The sequence below is a fragment of the Cupressus sempervirens genome, chromosome 3 (genome assembly GCF_028749045.1).
Source record: "Cupressus sempervirens isolate cs-2001-9-10 chromosome 3, ASM2874904v1, whole genome shotgun sequence".
NCBI lineage: Eukaryota > Viridiplantae > Streptophyta > Pinopsida > Cupressales > Cupressaceae > Cupressus > Cupressus sempervirens.
The window spans coordinates 564679694-564700967 of NC_143120.1; the positions used below are offsets into that span (position 1 = coordinate 564679694).

The 21274-nt window shown below is 37.0% G+C and overlaps 1 protein-coding gene across 1 annotated transcript in view; it reads left to right on the forward strand.

Annotated features, from left to right (window-relative positions):
• Nucleotides 1–21274, forward strand: part of EMB140 (EMBRYO DEFECTIVE 140) — a 282396-nt gene that overhangs the window by 178454 nt on the left and 82668 nt on the right. The window contains exons 10-11 of the mRNA XM_089820935.1: nt 5835–5977; nt 6119–6242. Of these exons, the coding sequence (XP_089677061.1) occupies nt 5835–5977; nt 6119–6242 (267 nt within the window). The remainder of the gene's footprint in view (nt 1–5834; nt 5978–6118; nt 6243–21274) is intronic.

A 21274-nucleotide genomic window follows, 5' to 3' on the forward strand; every position in this document is an offset into this window, starting at 1 on the left:
ATTTGGTGTAAGGGATCACTGATGGACATTATCTTTAATAACTTAGGAAAGACAGCTCAAGTTTGACAAAAGATAAAAGTTCTAATTAGAGTAGTCCTTGGAAGCCTTTAATATTTTATCAGATTATAAACAAGTTGAATCCTGGGCTTCAACACAATTGCATTTGCATAGCTGCTAAAATATAATGCAACATTAAGATAAGTAAGATTTTTAATTTAGTTGCTAGATCTTTTATGACTAATGTTTCTAGCAACACTTGAAGCTCACTAAACCAGCAGCAACCAATTGTGTCCTTATTTCTCTCTGCTGCTAGTGCAACTTCATCACAAGAGGTCACCCATTTTAATCTCTTGTTCCGACAAAGAGATTGTTGCAACTATAATCATGTAATGAACACCCCTGAATTCCCCAAAAAACTAAACCAACTGCTGAAAGGAATTATGTCAAACAGTTTGCATTCAACTTCTAATTTCTCCGTTTAATGTTTAAACCCCTTATAACTTCAGAAATCAAATGTTTATTTGTTTGTTGTGTGTTGTGCATGGAATAGGAATCATACAACATAAACAAGAAAGAAAATACAATAATATGCAAAGTGGACAATGAACTGCTGCCGATAAAATGTTATTTTCAGAATTTAATTAAATCAAATATATGGCAGATTATCAACTCACTAATTACTCCAATATCATTGGCATAATACTTCAGCCCATGCTTTCGAACTTGCTACTACAGTGAAGTGAATAGTACTGTATGAATAGTGATGCGTGAGTAGTGCCGCATGAACAGTGCTGCTATAGTACTTTGTCTTTCAAACATTCCAATACCTTCATAAAATCATTCCCTCAAAGCGGCATAAGCATTAGACAAGTAGTGAAGAAGATATGAGCAAAATATCAAATCCGACTGTAGCTGTAAATGCAACCATATTGCTTGATAGCGAACCTGATAGCAATGGATTTCAAAGGCCAAACCCTAAGGGAATGACATCTAGAATGTCACAAGAGAATAGACGTCCTCTAATGCCAAGCACTGATCCGCAACTCACACACCAATTTCTTCTCATATTCAACATGCCAAACAAGAGCCACAAGCTCTCCTTTTTATTTCTACTTCATAGGGTCGACCCACTTTTCACAAGCAATCTAGGATAAAGTGTTCTAAAATAAAATAAAACAAAATAACACCTTATGTCTCCCTTGGACTTTCCTTTTCCAACACACAACACAACATGAATAATATTAAAGTAACACTTTATTATTTTCACATTTAATTTAAATGTTAATTGAATAAACTTCAGGCACTAAAATAAAATAGTGATTGGGTCCAAGGTTACCATGCCATGGTACCACCACTCATGCACTAGGCCATCCAAATGAATAACCCTATACTTTATAGCCTCCTTATCAGGCATATGATTCAATTGCAAGTATGTATCTACCTTTTGCACCCAAGCTCGTGCAGTGATCTTCCCTCAAGCATCATAATAAGGTAAAGAGAGTTTTCCAACTTTCTTTCTCAACTCAAAGTTTTGATTCCTCCCTCCTGCTCTAGGCATGTGTCTCATCCTCAAGTCCATATAATCTCTAAGGGAAATGTCCACTTGAAACTCCAGTCCACTAGCCTCCTAGTCCCTCTTGGACTGATCTTGTAACTCGATAATTTGTGGTTCGTTTACGGATCTTTGGGTGGGAAGGTGGGTAGAAGAGGTCTCGAGCTAGCTGTTCGAGCTGGGCGTGTAACATGTCTAAAGTTATTAGCCTCGTTCCCATTGTTGCCATGTCTATTATTACCATTAATGTTATTCTTAGGACCGCTGTTGTTGTTTCGACCTCCATTATTATCATTGCCCCTATTGTTATTGTTTCCCCCATTGTCATTGTTTCCATTGTTGGCATCACCTAGATTAATATTGACGCTCATCTGTCTAGCCATAAGCTGCAACATCATGTCCATTCACTTGTTTTGCTCTTGTTGCATACGCTGCCCCTACTGTAATGTATCTAGTAACTGTCTAAACATTACCTCCCCCTGATCTAGACCAGTATCCCTGCCTTCGCCTAATCTTGTATTCCTGTCATCTCGGTCGCCCATATTGCTCTCCTGATCAAAGAATATCTCCTTTGTGTTTGTATGACTGGATTGTATGTCCACCTGCATGGATGAACTAGACTATTCGTTCTGCTAGTTTGAAATCCTATTTTGTCTTGCTCTGGTATTGCAGAAATTATAAAGCCCCTGTCACATGCTCAAACATAAATGCTTAGCCTGTTTTTTAATTTCTGATTTTAATGTTTGGACATTTTGTCAAACATTTCTCCATCTATCCCGCTGTTCCAAATTCCCTATAAGACCTCCATAGGATGGCATGACTTATAGCTCTGATAACACTGTAATGGACACCCCTGAATTCCCCAAAAAACTATACCAACTGCTGAAAGGAATTATGTCAAACAGTTTGCATTCAACTTCTTATTTCTCTGTTTAATGTTTAAACCCCTTATAACTTCAGAATTCAAACATTTATTTGTTTGTTGTGTTTTGTGCACAAAATAGGAATCATACAACATAAACAAGAAAGAAACTACAATAATATGCAAAGTGGACAATGAACTGTTGCCGATAAAATGTTATTTTCAGGATTTAATTAAATCAAATACATGGCAAATTATCGACTCACTAATTACTCCAATATCATTGGCATAATACATACTCCAACCCATGCTTTCGAACTTGCTGCTATAGTGAAGTGAATAAGTGTCGCATGAATAGTGCTGCTACAATACTTTGTCTTTCAAACAGTTCACTACCTTCATAAAGTGATTCCCTCAAAGTGGCATAAGCATCGGACAAGTAGAAAAGAAGATATGAGCAAAATATTGAATCCGCTTGTAGCTGGAAATGCAACCAAACTACGTGATAGTGAAGCTGATAGCAATGGATTCCAAAGGCCAAACCCCAAGGGAATGGCGTCTAGAATGTAACAAGAGAGAATAGACGTCTTCTAATTCCAAGAACGGATTTGCAACTCACACACCAATTTCTTCTAATATTCAACATGCCGAACAAGGGCCACAAGCTCTCCTTTTTATTTCTACTTCATAGGGTCGACCCACTTTTCACAAGCAATGTGGGATAAAGTGTTCTAAAATAGAATAAAATAAAATAACACCTCATGTCTCCCTTGGGCTTCCCTTTTCCAACACACAACCGAACATGAATAATATTAAAGTAACACTTTATTATTTTCACATTTAATTTAAATGTTACTTTAATAAACTTCAGTATTAAAATAAAATAGTAATTGGGCTCGGAATAATATGAGTGATAGCTCATTGGAAAGCTATCATCGAGGAGCATCAAACCCAAGCACTAATTCTAACATCGTCCATACCCTGTTGACTTACTAAAAATAGTAAGTTTGCTCAAAACCATGTAAATCAACTCTGTTCTGGCCCAAACTAGAAATGACTAGGCCAAAAACATCTCAGGATCCCACTGACCTCTTCGTTAGCCTTCGGGACCACGTAGAAATAGGCTAACGGTCACACAACTGGACAACTGCTAAAGTGGGACATTACAAATCATGAAGCTTATTCTTGAGTCATCTCATATAGAACAATATGATGACTAGTTATAGACTCTGATACCATGATGAATTTTGAATATATATAAACTAGTTTATTGTGATATTTGAGCCTTTAAAGCACGCGTGCACACACACACAAAGATATATATATTCTCAATTGTTTATTTGGAACTTTCTTTGGTTTTATTTATGTAGGGTCCGTGGAATATTTGTGGTCCTTGAATGTATTCATGTATGTATGTATATATATGTATATCTGTGCATGTATGTATGTATGCATACATACATACATATACACAATATATGCATACACATGATTATATAGATATACATAAATACCAAGGTTGCATGGGTACTCGTACGCACACCCCTGGTACTCGTACCCACGTACCCAAGTACCGGGTACACGTATCCCACGTACCGGGTACTCGGTGGAGAGCATCATAGCTAAGGACTTTGATTAAGATTCTGATTTTTTTTTTTGGTTTTTTGTTTTTGTATTAGCTTGTTGTTTATCAAACTTAATTCAATACCAAATCAGTTTGAAACTTTGATACTCATTAACAATAAACTTTATCACTGTTCAAGTCAAAAGTTTATCATTTGCAATATGTCATTGTCATATGGTTTAGGATCTTCTTGTTCATGTTTAAAGTCTGCCTTCTTTGTTATGCATCTAAGCATTTATCATGTATTATTATTTCAAACATATAGCAAATCTGAAACTGAAAACAGTACATTACATTTGCAAACTTTATCACTGTTCTTGTTTTGAAAAACCATTGTCATGACTCATAAAATCAGATTTTTTATAAATATAAAAGTGTAATTTTAAAATAAGTTTGACATACCCAAGTACCTCCGTCCCCTATTATGAAAAATACTTTAAACATTCAGCAATAACATATATATATATATATATTTGACTTATGGCTTATATTTTCAAATTTCTTGTTTTGAATGCTCAATGTCATGACTCATGACAGATATTTTGATTTTTATATTTTCTATAAAATATTAATTATATAGAAAAAATTAGGCATACACACGTACCCCCGTCCCCTATTTTGAAAAATATGCGTACCCGTACCCGCTCCCGTACCCGTACCTGTTCCCGTACCCACGTACCCATGCAACCTTGATAAATACATATATAGGCATACACACTTGTGTGTGTACATTAACTGGCTGAGTTTACGAACTTGAATTGAGAAAGATTGAGACCAGAAAATGTACCACTTTTTCAAGGGAAGATAAATTGATACAGAATTCAACTACAAAGTCATCAAATTGGTTTAGTTTGTGAGTTTGTTCACTATGCTAACTAGTAGTAACATTGTGGTGGCTGTGAGTTTGAAGACCCTTTAAGAATTTTAAGCTGTAGAAGAGAAGTGTTGATATCTACATGAATTATCTACCTTGACCTATTTTTATCATAGTAATTTTCTTTTTCGTTAACATTATTTAATTGGTAAATTCTTCTGATGGGCTTTTTTCATCTTAGATGTGACAATTTAGAGGTTTTTCTTTGATTTCATTCATATATGATTTGAACTTGACCATGTCCATTAGGCATGTAACATCTAGCGTAGTAGTACCCATTTCAACATTTGTACTCTTTTAGGAAGTAACATGTCTCCTACGGGGTTGACCACATCCCCATTAGAAATGCCTCCAGTGATTTACTTTTGAGCTCATCCCACTCAACAAAAATATTAGATTGAATGTAGGGATAAAGCTCATATAGAGTACAGTATGGGCGCTTGGATCCTTAATATGGTTACACTCAAATATCTCTGAAGATGCCTTGTGACAACACATAGGGATGATTTTAGGTCCATGGATTGTGATAAATTCACTAAAAGGCATTTACATTGTGACTCAGAGGAGCCTTGCATGTGGAAATGGAACTTGGGTCTGTCTTATGAATTTTATTACCCCTCACTACTCTGCATAAAACAATTGGGTAAATTATTGTGGTTCTTATATAATGTTATTCTTTCCATTTCTTTTTGAATTGTTTTAAATTTTTCTTCTTTATACTATTGTGTATAATTTCCATGATTCTACCTACTTCTAAGATAAGAATATTTTTTGTATGAATTCAGAGCCTCTATAATTTTTAGTGACATTATCTAGTGCCCCATTTCATCCTTGGTAATTAAAACATTTGGCTCATTTTGAATTCTTAATTTTGATGGACATGCCAAGGATGCCTCAATAAAAGCCTTGTTTTTTTTTGTAGCGGGCTGCAGATTATCTTTCAGAACATCTTAGTTACACGGATCAATACTTGAATTTGCATGCATATTGGGCTCGGTTGGAATTTCAGCTTGGAAAGGATGTGGCAGCAGCTCGAGGAGTTTGGGAAAGCTTAATTAAAAAAAGGTCTCATGTTAACCTCTTCAATACCTGTTATGGGGTAGATTTATTCTTTTTCTTGGAATCCTTCTCTTTTATGTATCTCAGTTTACCTGCATGATTTTTTGGAGTTCCTGATATAGTCTTTTCTTTTTGCGATTCCTGCAGTGGGGGTATGTTAGAAGTCTGGCAAAGGTATATAGACATGGAGCTGGCAATGAATAATGTGTTTGAAGCTCGAGCAATCTATAAGAGATGTTACAGTAAACGATTCAAGGGTACTGGTTCAGAGGTAATAGGTTTAAGCAAGCTTTCATTTTGACTATCTACACTGAACACACTTTCATAAATGTTACTTGGAGAATTTGGTTAAGAGATTAGAGGGATAAATGAGCTTTTCTTTTGACAGCATAAAATAGTTAGTTTATATGCATTATCATGTCATTTGAAAGAGAGGTATCTATTATTATTTTGAGGATGTCTTATCCTTCACCAGATTGGAGCTTTTTCAGTGATTGGTTTAGACATCTCAGCAGCTTTTTCTTATACAGAATGTCACTGTAACAGAGATCCAAGGGTTAATAAATCACTTTGGTTCAATATAATGTAATTTGAATGTATTTAGTGTGTTCAAGGTTTTGCTTCTTGTTAATAGCTCTGTTAGACTACTCTCAAAATAGCAAGTCATTTGAGCTTAACATATTTTGCAGGGCGGAGATTGTTTTAGTTTGATATGATATGTCAACTTTAGAGAAAATGTTGAAGAGCTTTCTTGATACCAGAATGCTATTTATGTGTGGGCTGTGCACATTTTAGTATTATAACATGGTTGTTTCTTTGCTGGAAAATGTATAATGGATTTTGTGTACCTTTTTTATGGATTTATGTTTTATGTTTGCGCTCTTATTTTTATTGTTAGTCTTCTTTCTTTGTTTTCCTCTCTCCTTGTTTCCTTAAAGGGATCGTTTCACACAACTTTTAAAGTTTTTAATTTATTATACCTAGGTCTCAATTCCACAAATTCCACTTCAGTTGTTTTAGTTTACAGTCGCTTTCAAATCTTATGGTCATTATTTTACTTGAACACAAAGTTTCAAGACTTGACTCAACATGGTTGTCTCAACTCATGACTTGTCAATGACTTGCCAAAGTGAGAAAAACCCTTGAAATATAGAGATTTTCAAGGATTTAGAACTTGTTTCATCCATCCATTATTGAATAATGCCCAAAGACACAATAACATCATTAAATATAAGCTAATTTGATCACATACAAAAACATACATTGATCTCATATGTACATACCTACATTGTAGTTGAAGGAAATTGTAGACTTTAATTATATAGAATTATGAATATTGTCAAATGTATATAAAGCTCATGGAATATGAAATCCATGATGTCAAATGTTCCAAACATATGTGTAAACAAAAACAAGTCTCTGGCTTAGGCTTAGGCTTAGATGTAACCTCATCCTCAAAGTAGCTTGTATCCCTACTAAAAAGGCATCTAAGGCAGGCCTTCAATGACTAAACAACCATAGTTTGTTAGGTGTCGTTTCGACCAGCATTAGATGTGTCTGATTCTGCTCTATCCTACTATACCATGGCCACAACCTCAAGCTCAACCTCAACCTCTCTATTCTCCTAGTCAATCCACTCAAGGTCCTCATCCATAAAGATAGGATTGGTAGATTCAATGAGCCACTTAGATTTTGGATCAACATCCTCTAGTGTGATGGGGCTAGAGTAAATGTCCAAAAATTGTCTCGCTTTAAACGAAGGTTTTAATGAATAAATACTAGATCATTCAACCTCTCAAGAGATAGTCTATTACGTCTTTTCGGGTGATTATGCTTGAACATACTCCAGTAGCCCTCACAACTCGAAGAATTGGATGGTTGGCTCAATATGCGGATGACAATTTTTGAAGGTTTGGGGCTATAGGCCCAAACTTTTGCCACTATCTATCTTAAATAAGGAAAATAAATGAATTAGTCTTAGTTCCAACTTTGAGGCTAGATTATAAAATAAAATTGTGCACATTTTATCCGAGCGTATTTACACATTTGGCTTTTGAAAATCACCCTTGTTGCATTATCAAATGCGTCTATAATGACCCCTTCTACTAGGTCGGCTTAAAATGATCCTAGAAAGGATATTGAGATTCTCTAGAAGTTAAATCTTGATATAATTAATTATAATTAAGCCACCTTGTGAGTATTGTCACTAAACTCTATTAGTAGTTCTAGATAGCATCCATATTTCCCATGTATCAAATCATGTAATGGATGGTAGATTTACAACTTCTCAAGTTTGGACGATCTACGTAGGTCCCTTATTATCCCAACATGAATGATTTACTCCTCCCCCTATGCACATGCCCTATCCACTACGTAAATAATACATTGGTACTTATCGACTTGTCCATAATTTATTAATAATATTGATTACAATTATACTAGATTCAAGAAGACTTCATTCTTTTCGTTCCTTGATAACATCATATATTTCTTATTGTAAATTAGATAATTGAAGATTGAACTTATTTTCAATAATTATTTATAATAATGATAATGTTATAGATCCATCTACCATTAATAATAATAAGTTGGACTTCCATATGTCTCCTATATATATATTTAGATATATGGTTCAGTATTCATTAGACATTACTAATAATACAATATTCAGATTATAATAAAACATAACCATAGAAAAATATTCTAATAATGATAACAATATTTTAAATTAGTAACTTACATGGGGTCCATACCTTTGTCAATTTTGATTTCTTTTTATCCTAAACCTTGCTCCATTCAATGCTCATTTAATAACGGTGGGCCTCTCCTATAAATTCGGACCCTTTAACAATTTTTAAAACAGGAATCTCCTTTCTACGTGCAAGGTCAACATGGTCTTCCTCTTATTGTTTAAAGAGTGATAACTTTTAACTATCTCTCCAAGTCCACCGGGATGTGGTTATGAGTTGCCATGTAATACAACATGGTAACCCTACAATGCTAATTTGTGCCTTATTTTTTTACTGTCATATGCAAATCAGATCTGTGGTGATAATTATTGGTAGAGTTTTTCATATATGTTTTTCGATGATCTTAGAATTTGCCTTGGGTACCCTCTATAAGTAGTCCGACATGAACCCTGCCAAGAGTCACGTTCTTCGCTGATGTCATTAACTTTAGCTATCAGTTCAATAATATTATGTTATTAAAATGTTGTAAATGATTTAATTATAGATTAGAATTATTTTGATTAGTTAATATGAATTTAGTTAGAAGATACTGATTATTATGATTAGTTATATAGATAATAATAACAGTAGATTTTACATGGATTACTATTGGTTAAAAATAAATGTATTTATTATTATTATATTGAATACATTATTGGGTGTTTATGACAATATAGTCATGATCTATTATCTATTATTTGGGCTCATGACATTGTCGATCTGGTGCAGTGTAGTTATGGTATCAGTAGACATCCGTTGTACCACTAAATATAGGACACTAAGAGCCTTCGTATTTGCCTTGAAATCAATGTGGAAATGGAACGCCAAAATGACATAATAAATAGTTTCATGGATGAGCCTGTAAAGCTGGTTATGCCATCTCCTATCAATTATTTCCCAAATGGAACCATTTTTATGCTCAATTCCTCCATTTATAGATCTATTGGCCTCCTTGGCCCTTTTGGTTCCCAAAATCACAGATTGGAAACCTGAGAGTTTTTCCATTTCTCTAATAGGATTACTCAATCAGTTTTGGCTAATGAACGGGAATAATCTCTTGATTCAATTCTGCTGCACTTTAGGCTTCGCTAAACCTAATTGGGTAAACCTTGATCACTTGGTTCAAAGCTTTTCTATAGCAAATTAAAACTTTGTGAGTTCTTAAGTTGGCAAAAATCTTAAACTTGATCATAATAAAAGTGATATGAATGCTTTGAGATATTTACTTGTGAAATGAATATTACTTAAATGAAAGCAATAGTGTTTATGAGTTATGGTTATGGCAGAATATTTTACTTCAAGGCCTCAATCATCAACCCACTTCCACAAAATAATTTGCAGACCAGTCCCTTATCCAACCTTGGGTAAACAAAGTCAAACTTTTTCCAGATTCTTATATACAACCCTGAGAGACAGTGCTATACCATCCACTACTATATGGATTGAAGATTTAATTGGCAAGTGAAACGCTAGTATAGTTGAATTAATTTCTTTGGGAAAACCAATTAGACAAAATTCACATAGACAACATTTCATATGCAAATTTTGATGATCAAAGACATGTATTGAAATCAATTTCTTCACCGCTAGTAGCAATCAATTTTCAAATACAAAATCACAGGGGATTAATCAGAACAAAACAATTGAATGTCAATTTTCAAGATGAGTAAGAAAAACAGGGTTCTTACATTAATTTTGAAAAGGAGTACAATAAATCTGTGCTTCAGTTGCACTATCCTACGTGCCAAAAACTGCATAAAGCATCTATTCTTTTTCTTGTTGATCTTCTGTGTATTTTTTCTTCATTTACCGCTGACTTCTTCCTTTTACCAAAAGGTTTACTTCTTATTTATATTTGATTATATAAGAGAACATGACTTTTCAAGTGAAGAGTCATGGCTTTTATTAACATTAAACAACACTTGCTAATCATTCTTGTGTTTACCAAGATAAATTTACATCATTTTAGAAGTATTAATCGCCATATACTCTTACACATAGGAAACTCTATACACTCCTATTCCTTTGATTCATTCTGCATACATCATACTTTGTGACGTGAGAATCACTGGCTGACTCACAATGACTCTATTGCCATATCACTGAAAGTTTTCATATTAGATATGCTCTCCATACTTTTTACTCCGGTACATAATATTACTATTCTGAATAATAATGCCAACTCTGAATTAATCCTTTTTGGCTGTTGACTGCCATTTTGGAATAATAAACGAACTATTATTTTATCACTGTTTTGAGAAATTAATTGCTGACGTGGTTCCTTTCTTTCTGGTCTTAAATTTTTAATACTACTTTGACTGGACATCTTTATGTTATCGGGCCCCTTTTTATGAATTGCTTAAGTTGCCAGTCCTCTTATTTTATCGGTATTTATTCTGATGTCATGATTTGTCCATATATGGTTCGCTTTATATTGTATGGCATGGACTTATTGCTGCCTTGTAGATACTCTATCCAATATTTGCACATGTTTTGTTTTCCTGAATGGCATCCCTTCTGTTGGATATACAGCATAAGATTGCCAAAATATAAGCACTGATATTTGTCTTCATCCATTGCTGCGATGTAATTAGTCTTCAAATATGGTCAATGTCATCACGATGTTTTACCTTGTTACCTTTTATTTCATTGAGCCTTTCATATGCATCGTCTTCCCATATCCGTTTTCTTCCTTCTTTAATTGCTGGTTTACAGTATTACTCTTTTAATGAAAGTTTTATCAATATCTGAATATAGTGGTCACTGCTATAGTATGCTTGACAATTTTGTCAACATTTTAAGTGATATGTTTATCATATCCTTGCATCTTGTAAAAGCCATGTAGTTTCTCTGTAGTTACTCTTCTTTGTATTTTAATTGTTGTTCATTAACACCTGAGTTTGATATAATCTCATCTATTTAGCATTTGAAGTTGCTAGTTGCATAGGTTCGTAATTTTCATTATCATTCTCTTGATTGCTGTTGCACATATTCATTTCTCTAAGTATATTCATTGCTGTTGCACGTATCATGAACATCTTTGATAATACCAAATTTCTTTGTCTATTCTCCTTATTAATACTGACGGTGTCTAGGATTCCTATCCATGTGAGCTTGTCATGATTATTTTATAAATGGCTGGCCTGACACTTTATCTGAATAGTCTTTTTGTCCCACATGTTATGAAAAAAATACTAAAATATCGATGATGAATGAACATAATTATTGTACATATGATTTCCATCAAATCTCCCCAATCAAACTCTCATTACATATTTTGCACATGTTCTTCTAAGTTTGTATACTCTCTCATCATTCCGATATGTCTCCAAATATCAATGACTTGACATCAATGAGAATATTTCCATCATAAGTCTCCAACATTATTTCTCAAATGGAAGCCCTAATTTGTAAAATTAGGGCTCGATCAGGCCCTATCCACGGCCTCATATATGTAGCCCATAAAGGCATTCTCCCCATCAACAATTTATAGAAGTACCATGGGTTCAGTGACCTGCAAATATTGTGAAGCAGAAACAGTTATGTTACCAGTGTGCATGAAATAAGGAAAATTGCAAAGTTGCAAACGAAACAAAAATATGCAAATAAAATTATAAAAAGTAAATGCTAAATTTTAAATAGTAATACATTTATTTGCATGATCTTTGTACAAGGGGTCGAAAATCATGCCCCATCAAACATGCAATTTTCCATATCCATCCTTGCAGTTGTCATAGTATAGGATGAGAAACTCCACTCCTCACCAACAAACATGTGCCTAAAAGATGCCTTTGATTGCATCGAGAATTAATGTGATAAAATTTGAGGCAAATCTTGTGGTACCAGGACGAGCCAACTCCTATCAATGCATTCTTTCACCCATTCAAGCTCATCAATATCCCGCAAAATGAGGTCAAGGCAATGGGCCAAACATTGAAACCGATTTTTCTTTTTGTTGCCTCTCTATCATAACTCTACCTGCAATAACTTAACTTGCTGCATTGCTCATCACCACTTGTACCACATTTTCTTCCCCCTCATGTATGACTTCTACAATAGCTTCACATAAGTATTGACATTTTTCATAGGCTACGGACTTCAAGAATATGGTGGATCCACGATCAATTAGTAAATCATAGATTACAAAATTCAAATATATACTTCAAAAATATTGTGGACCCATGATCAAATAGTAAATCATAAATTACAAAATTCAAATATTGATCACTAATAAAAATAAAAATAATATACTGTAGTTAAGATACGTAGAATGATCAATCAAATCTACAGGAAACAAGAAAATTTAGGAGTGTCTTGTTCCGCCTATTGGTCTAGCGATCTTTTATGATAGTGCAACATCTTTCACTCCATGATACTCATTGGTCCTCTAGCTCAACTTTTAATTCTCAACCATTTCTAACAAGTGAGGGCCACTAAACTCAGTATCAGTATGGGCTTTAAACCCTACCCTAAAAATGGATGCCTTTCTAGTTAGGAGACATGCAAGAAATAGATTAAACATGTAAGAGAAAATTATAACAATTTATTATGATTAATCATTAGACAAAACAAAGTTTAAAGAATAAATAAAAAATTTAAACTTAAAACATAAAAATAAAAAAGAATTACCTGACTGCAATAAATGGAATCTTGCAAAAGTACTAAACCTTGCAAATTGATTTTCTTGTAGCATCACAGACTTCCAACTTATGCTCTCAAGCAAGGGTTCTGCACTAGGAGTATTGTGTAGCACAATTTGATTATCCAACCTAGATTTTCAGACTCTAGGAGCAAATTTAATAGTGCTACTAAGATAAGATAAGGTGATTTTATTAATATCCAACAGAAGACCACAAAGAGGGCCCAAGATATTGACAACAAACAATAGAAAGCCACCCAAACCTGGGAACACCAAATAGTGCTCAAGGAAAGAGAAGAATATAACCAAAACAAGAAGCTAGGCGAGAAGACATCCTAAACCAAAGGATATGTTTTCAGGCAAGAGGAAGTTTTGAGCCGTCTTTGAGGACCATTGGAATAAGAAGGCTTCTGCCATATGTAACATTTGTGAGGCCTCATGAACTTGATATGGCCAGAGTGTGGATCAAGAGACCTCTTTGTACCATGAGCAGGATACACTACTGTAAAGGAGGTGATGAGCTGGTCAAGGTGCTATCTTGAAGGAAATTAACGCTATAAGGCTTGGCCTCGAAGCCTTGGTGCCTCCCAAAGATAAAGCGCAAGGCATCGCTGATTCGTGCATCTGAAAAAATTAGGGGAGAGATTGAGTATCCCTAAATAAGCAATAGAATCTCCCCCTTATCTCATAGTAGATAGGGCAATAGAAAATGAAATGTGTCTTTGTCTTAGCCTCCCCCATGTCATAGAGCTCAAAAATCTGGTCCTTTGCATCAATCTGATGATGGATCTAGATGTGGAGCTGATGTGAGCTGACCTTGAAAGAGCCCATGTAGATGCAGAGTGCATGTGACCAACGATGAGAAAGATACACAGGACATAGTGATCGCATCCTGAATATCAATAAACTGCTCTATGTGGATGGCTATCCTCAGACAAAGATCCCCCTGGGGGGTTGGCCCAAGTAGTAAGGATATAGTGTCTCTAAATGTCCATCCTGATGTGCATATTCAGCTCCTACTGAGTTGGGAGGAGGGGCATACAAAAAGTATTAGAAAAGGAAGAAGACAATCAATCTGAATCCCAATCAAACAGAAAAGTGCATAAACTGGAGAAAACCAACACCGAGACCAAGCAAATGGGTCAGTGCTTGTAATCACCTCCAAGGAGTGGCGGTCTAGATAAGAATATCTCTAGCGTCCCTCAGACAAGTCTACGAAGCACTAAAGATCATGTAGAAACCATACCAGGTTGAAGGGTTGAAGATGGTATCGAGTCTGAAAAGATGGGTCCCACACTTAGCCAAGACAATATTTTGAGGATTCGACTAATTGCATCTGATGATTCACCTTAGAAGAAGGGTATATACCCGCTCCATTAAGGCTTAGTTTGACTCCAATAGAGAAGGTCCCCAAACAACAAACCCATTAAACAAATTTGGTCTGGTCAAGGTAGGCAGAAGGACTAAAAGGAGTAGAAGTAGAAGTAGACGCACTAGCACTAGCATAAGCACTAGGATGAAAGGGAGGCATGGAAGAATGCTCTCCAACACAACCTATGGATGCGCATGTAGATGTTGATAGATGGAAACCGATATGAACCAACTCTTCTAATTGCCTCTTTGCTCCCTTTAGTTTTACAATTTGTAATTGGACATAATATAAATGAATTGCCTCAGGATGTGCTTTTGTACATGGCTTAGTATCATGACTGTGCATGTTGGCAATATGGTGTTTGCATCTATTTATGCCACCATGATAATTTTCCTTACAAATTTACATTTTGTTTGTAATCTTGTTCTACTAGGAAATTCTTTAATATATTTCCAAGCCTCAATCCTTGACCTTGTCTCTTAGGCATAAGTTTGGTTGAGGATTAGAAACTATTGGGAAAAAAAATATTTTTTCCAAAACATGAAGGCTTCTGCAGTAAGACAATTTTACAAGCAAATTACCATTTGAGCGTCGTGTTTTATAAAGTTATAAACCAATAGAAAAATATCAGCAATCCCTACATTTGTTCATTGTGTTTTTATTTTTGAGAAAATTCATAGTTCAAACAAAGAATTTAGAAAAACCGACATGTTTACCGTATTGGGTAAAGAAATCAATGCGTACAAACAATAGATGAAAACAATAGAACTTCTTCCTTTATTCGCACATGCCAAAACATTACATTATGCTTATGGTGCTCATAAGATGCTTTACAATGATCCCGGAGGGGGTATATATACATCTCAAGGAACCTTCCCGAAGGTGTCTATCGGCTACATACAACATGTCAGCTACATAATAAGAACCTTCTCGATACCAGCGTAGAACCTTCTCGATACACACCTTGTCGGCCGATACCGACAACACACATCCTGATATCGATGGCATGCATCCTGACGCTGACGGCCTATATATTTATACAAACAACATACATCCTGATACAGACGGAATGCATCCTGATACAGATAGAATGCATCCTGATACACTTTTTACTGTCGACATCATCACCCCAAAAAGAAAAGTCGTCTTCGGACGACCACACAACAAAAACCCAACAACTAACTACATTATTCATAAAACAACAAAAACAACATGGACTTATACATCATGAACTAGAAAGCTATGTCTCCGACTATGAAGATCGGCTGCGTCGAAGCTGATACACTTGATTTGTCTGGACCTTCAAATCAGCTCTGATCTGAGAGTCCTCTTCCATTACTTCCTTTAGCATCAATGCAACCTCCTAACACTCAACTTCTTTCTGATCATGAGCCCTCTTCGCTGAGTCCTCTTGAAGTGCTGCTACCAAACGGTGCTCCACTGCTGCTAATTGCTGTTCTGCTGCTTCCCTCATGCACTTTCCTCGAGTTGTGCTAATAGGGTTGTCCACTTTGCTTCCCATGCAATTTGTTGGGTGGCAAGTCGGTCAGCCATCTCCTCTGGAGCCTTCTCTATCGTCTTCCGAGCTTCCTGCCCAACCTTTGCCCGTCTTCTCGTTGTGAGCACCAACTCTGCCAAGAACTTGCTCTGCTCTGTGATGACAAGGCGAGAATGAACATCCTTATCCTTCTCATGCACTACGGGTAGAGGGTCCGACACCTGTACCCCTTCATCTACTTTCTTTGTTGCTGCTGCTGGACTCTGATCCTCCACCCTTGGTGATGCCGATACCTCGACTACCTCGCTGCTCGACCAAATGGCTTCCAACTGCGTGTGCTCTCTCATAGGAGACTAAATGGAAGGACCTCTGGCAATAGGGACAAGCAACCGTTGCCTCAAGTACTCACTCGCCCGACTCGCTGTACTCATCCGTTCCACTTTTGGCACTTGGGGTTTCGCTTCCGAAATACTGAAATCAACATCCTAGTCCTCATGCAACAGAGTGTCCGCTATGGTGACTACTACATCTGTCCCAATCACCTCTAGACAAACCTGCTCCTGTGTGCCCCCTGCCTGACTCCTCCCTTTGATACCGGCTCTGCTACAGGAGGAGGCTAAGGCAAACTTTCTACTACGAGTACGGGAGTTGGTTCCTGAACCACTGGCTGAGGCTATGATCCCATAGGTTGCATACTCGTAGGCGTGCCTATTGGTGATGTTGTCCATCGGTTTACTGAAGTCTGGACCGGCACTGAGTGTGGAACCATTCCTGCTACCGTTGTCTATGATCTGGGATTAAGAGTCACTAGGGTCATCACCACTGGATGCCGAAACTGTCCGAACCTTGGAATGTGAACATTTGCCATGGTGTGCATATGCGGGGCTGAAAATGATGGAACTGATGGCGTAGTAGTTACTGGCGCAGCTGTCAACTGTTGTGGAAAGTGAAGTGGAGTTGCTGAAATTAGCTCGACTTTGTCATCATCTTCCTCCTCATCCTGCTCCACCTCCTCCTTAGAATCGTCCTCACAAGATGTGTCCTGCGGCCACTATCTGTGTTGCCTGATTCGTCCACCTCGTGTCGTGCCCTCTTCTGGCCAACGCCCTTTTGTCCTATAGGTGAGTCTAAATGCTTCCATTGCATTATCGGAGGCTCGCCAGGTACCATCGGACATGGCTTAATTTTCAGCTGCTCATGGGGTATTGTCCTCGCAATAGCTTCCAGAAAGAGTCCGATGGCATAGTGCGGCATTTAGAATGTTTTATGCTACAGAGTCATGAACTCATCCATGCGCGTGGCTAAAAGAGAAGCCCAGTCATACACCTTCCCGTTCATCATGTTGACCAACGAAAAGGAAATGTCAGACGCCCTACTGGACCCTGTGAACCTACTTTTACCACATCCATTAGGCACTTCCAATGGCCATCTCTAATGTTAGACTTTCGCAACCCTCTTCCCTTTGAAGTGCCAATAAGGGTATCCGCCTGTTGCTGCACCTGGTCGTTACACACTAATTGTACCAGCCGTAATTTTCTTTCCCTGTCCATCTTTTGTGGCTTATTGTCAATTTTCTTCCCACCTTGTGCCACCCCACGAATGCCAAACACTCTGGTAAAGTCAACTGGCCGAAATGAAACCACAACGTCATACCCCAAATACAGAATTGAACACTTCCACGAATGCCTGTCATAAGCCTCAATCATAGGATGCAAGACACCCTCAAAATCTCGGATACAGAAAAGTGGCATTCGGATTGGTCACTCCACTTGCGCCTTCGGATGCTTGCTTTAATGAGGTGAGTATCCGAATTCTCATCCCACCATTTCCTGCAGTCCCATCCATTCAACCCTTCGAAAACTATAGTCTGTGGCCTTGTTTGTACATCCGGCTGATTCTGCACTTTTGCCCTTTGCTTGCCCTTGTCCTTTCCGCGCGGCCGTGCTTGAGAAGGTCTTGCCTGCACATCTTGGTTCATGGCTGAATCTTGATCTAGTTGTTTTCTCCAAGCCCGTTTCCCGGCTGATTGCATACCTACTATGCCTTTATCAATTCGCTGAAAATAAAAGCCATTAGGTCAGTTACTTGTCCGTACGGTTGCAAAAATTCCCTCTCGGCTTGTGTATGGATGCTTGCCCGTTTATTCTTTCTCCTGTATGCCATACGGCCGTACGACTTCCCTTCTTTGCTATAAACCACTACACATAGATACAAGCTGCCTGAAGGATACCAAATGCTTCACTTGCCCTGACACCTTTCTTTGAAATGCTTTTCCTACACACTTGCAGCACAAATCCTCCTTTTAGAATGCCATACACCCTTCTGGAACCAATTCGCAAGCTACAAGTCCCCTTCCTTATACATCTCCTCCCCTAAATGCCTTCAGCTTGGGCACATCACTGATTTTGCAATTCCTTATTCAAGCTTTTGTACTGCAGGTGCTATAACTCTTCAACATAGGGCTGCTAGTTATGGAGAGCCGTATGGTGAAACTTAGAGATGCCGTACGGCTACCAATGATGAGTCCCTGGTGTGTATGCTTCCCAATGAATGCTTTCCAACAAATGCTCAATGCCTCCAGAGTCGTACGTATCCTCCCTATTTTGCTAATGTCGGCCTAATGTTTGTACGGTATTTTCCTTACTAGCCTCATGCCGTACGATGTGCAACTTCTAAAAACCTTCAACTGACTACCTCCAGCTGTGTGCTTATTGCCTCCAGACGAATGCTTTCTACTTTTAGAATGACTTGCTTGCCGTACGTATCCCCTTATATTGCTGACGCCTAGAAGTCTGTACGGTGATAAGCCTTTAGTTGGGAAGTGATCATGCCGTACGGTGATCTAATGGGAACCGTATGGTGACTTGGATTGCCAGAGCACCATATGGGAATGCTATCTGGGAAAGGCCGTACAGTTCCAATGTGCAACCAACCATTTAAAAAAATTTGCAAAGTCCTCTGTATGGTGCTATATTGTAATTGAGAATGCCATACAATAACTTTGACTGCGAATGCTGTACAGTGGCTTTGTTAAGAATGCTATACGATGATGAGCTGTACGGTGTGTATCAGCCGCTCCCAAAGCCGTACGATCACTAGACCATACGGTGCTTTTTTCCTCTTTTTTCTTTTTTAAAGTTTCAAATTTATTTTTTTGTTCTTTTTTAGCAAAACTTCTTATATTATTCGCATATGCCAAAGACATTACATACAACTGATTAGATGCTTTACAATGACCCACGAGGGTGTATAAATACTTTCCGAATAACCTTCCCAAAGGGGTTCGTCGGCTACATACAACATGTTAGCTACATAATAAGAACCTTCCTGATACCGACATAGAACCTTCCCGATACACACCCTGTCGGCCGATACCGACGACACACATCCTAATACCGATGGCATGCCTCCTACTACTGATGGCCTATATCCTGATATAGACAACATATATCCTAATACAGACAAAATGCATCCTAATACACTTTTTAGTGTCGACACGGCAAACCCTACAATTTTTGTAGAAAAAATTGCAAATATATGTTTACAATTTCTAGTAGTCTGAAATCATCTAATACTGAGCCGTATAGATTAGAAAGATCAGGGTGAAGGTTCCGTACAGGTCTGCCATCATGCAAGGTGTCATGTATGCTCATTCAGAGGTCGTACCAGGTCTGAAGCTGTTCAGAAGTATGCTGTACATGCCTGTACAGGCTCCATCAGGTCTGAAACACATTGTGACATCAGACCTTGGTATGTTTGTAATGCTTTCATTGTGTGCAAACAAGTATTAACTATTGAAATAATATTTTATATACTGTTGCGAGGAAGACTTGAGTGTCAAGATATGCTGTTAGCATTGTGATAAGATAGCTACATTTGTGAGGCATCACTGCTGTTCTAATTTTCAGTTGAATCAGTAATGAAATCTAGTTAATGCATGCATGGAATCTGTTTTGATTATTAACACTCCTTGTTAGTTAATAGCAACAAACATCATATACATCTTGAGAAGAAAGCAGAAACCAGTAGTGAGCGTGCAAGCCAACTGTTTTATTAAATTACATTGAGTGGAAAGGCACAAAAATTGGTCTAGAACAGAGGGTGTTCTACAGATAGCATTCTCCGAAAGAGTTGGGTTTCCAAAAATCCTAGAATAGACTGTAAAAGAGACATGACACATCACAAATTATATCTCACAGGAGAGAGCTTGTAATGCACCCTTTATCTTAGTAAGAAACAGAAATCTTGTTTTTGGAACTTGAGAATTCAATTTGAGATGTCATGGCAGTAGCTAAGAGAAAATGAATTTTAGCAAGACAACTGAAGAAGATGATTCACAAAAGGACTAATTTGCTAAAACAAATTATTGTTTCTACATGAATTTGTTAATTCTTGTGCAATTTTGAAGCCATCAATCAACTTGACTCAGTTTTCTACTAAATCAACCATTAGGATAAGAAAATACATCATCAAATTTAAAATGTTTCAACAATTATGACCGTTGTTGCTACATGAATTTGTTAATTCATGTACAATTATGAAGCCATCAATCAACTTGACTCAGTTTTCTACTAAGTCAACCATTCGGATAAGCAAATACATCCTCAAACCTAAAATGTTTCCACAATTATGACCATTCATTTGCTATCTGGCTTTTATCTGCATCTGTTATTCTAATGCTTAGTATCAAGCAAAGGGGGCATGCAATATGCTAATAAAATTATGCTTTGTATCTCTTCTTTTAAACATGGGAATGTAAATTTGGAGAAAGTTAACCTTATTACTGATTGTTTCCAATTTTAGGATTGCAGTAAGAAAATGGAATTACTCATCGAGGAGAACATATTTGTTTCTGGTATCTGTACCTAGCCTTGCTGTATGCATGAGTTGATAGTGATGAACTCCTTAATCATCCATTATGGAATATTTTATGTAGAAATTTTAATCTCTCATGAGATTCTGGCTCATATATGATCCATATATTTCAACCATGCTGCCCCTTTTGGTTATGATTCAGGTAATTCCATCATACACACATATTGACCTTTCAAGGAAGCCATATCTG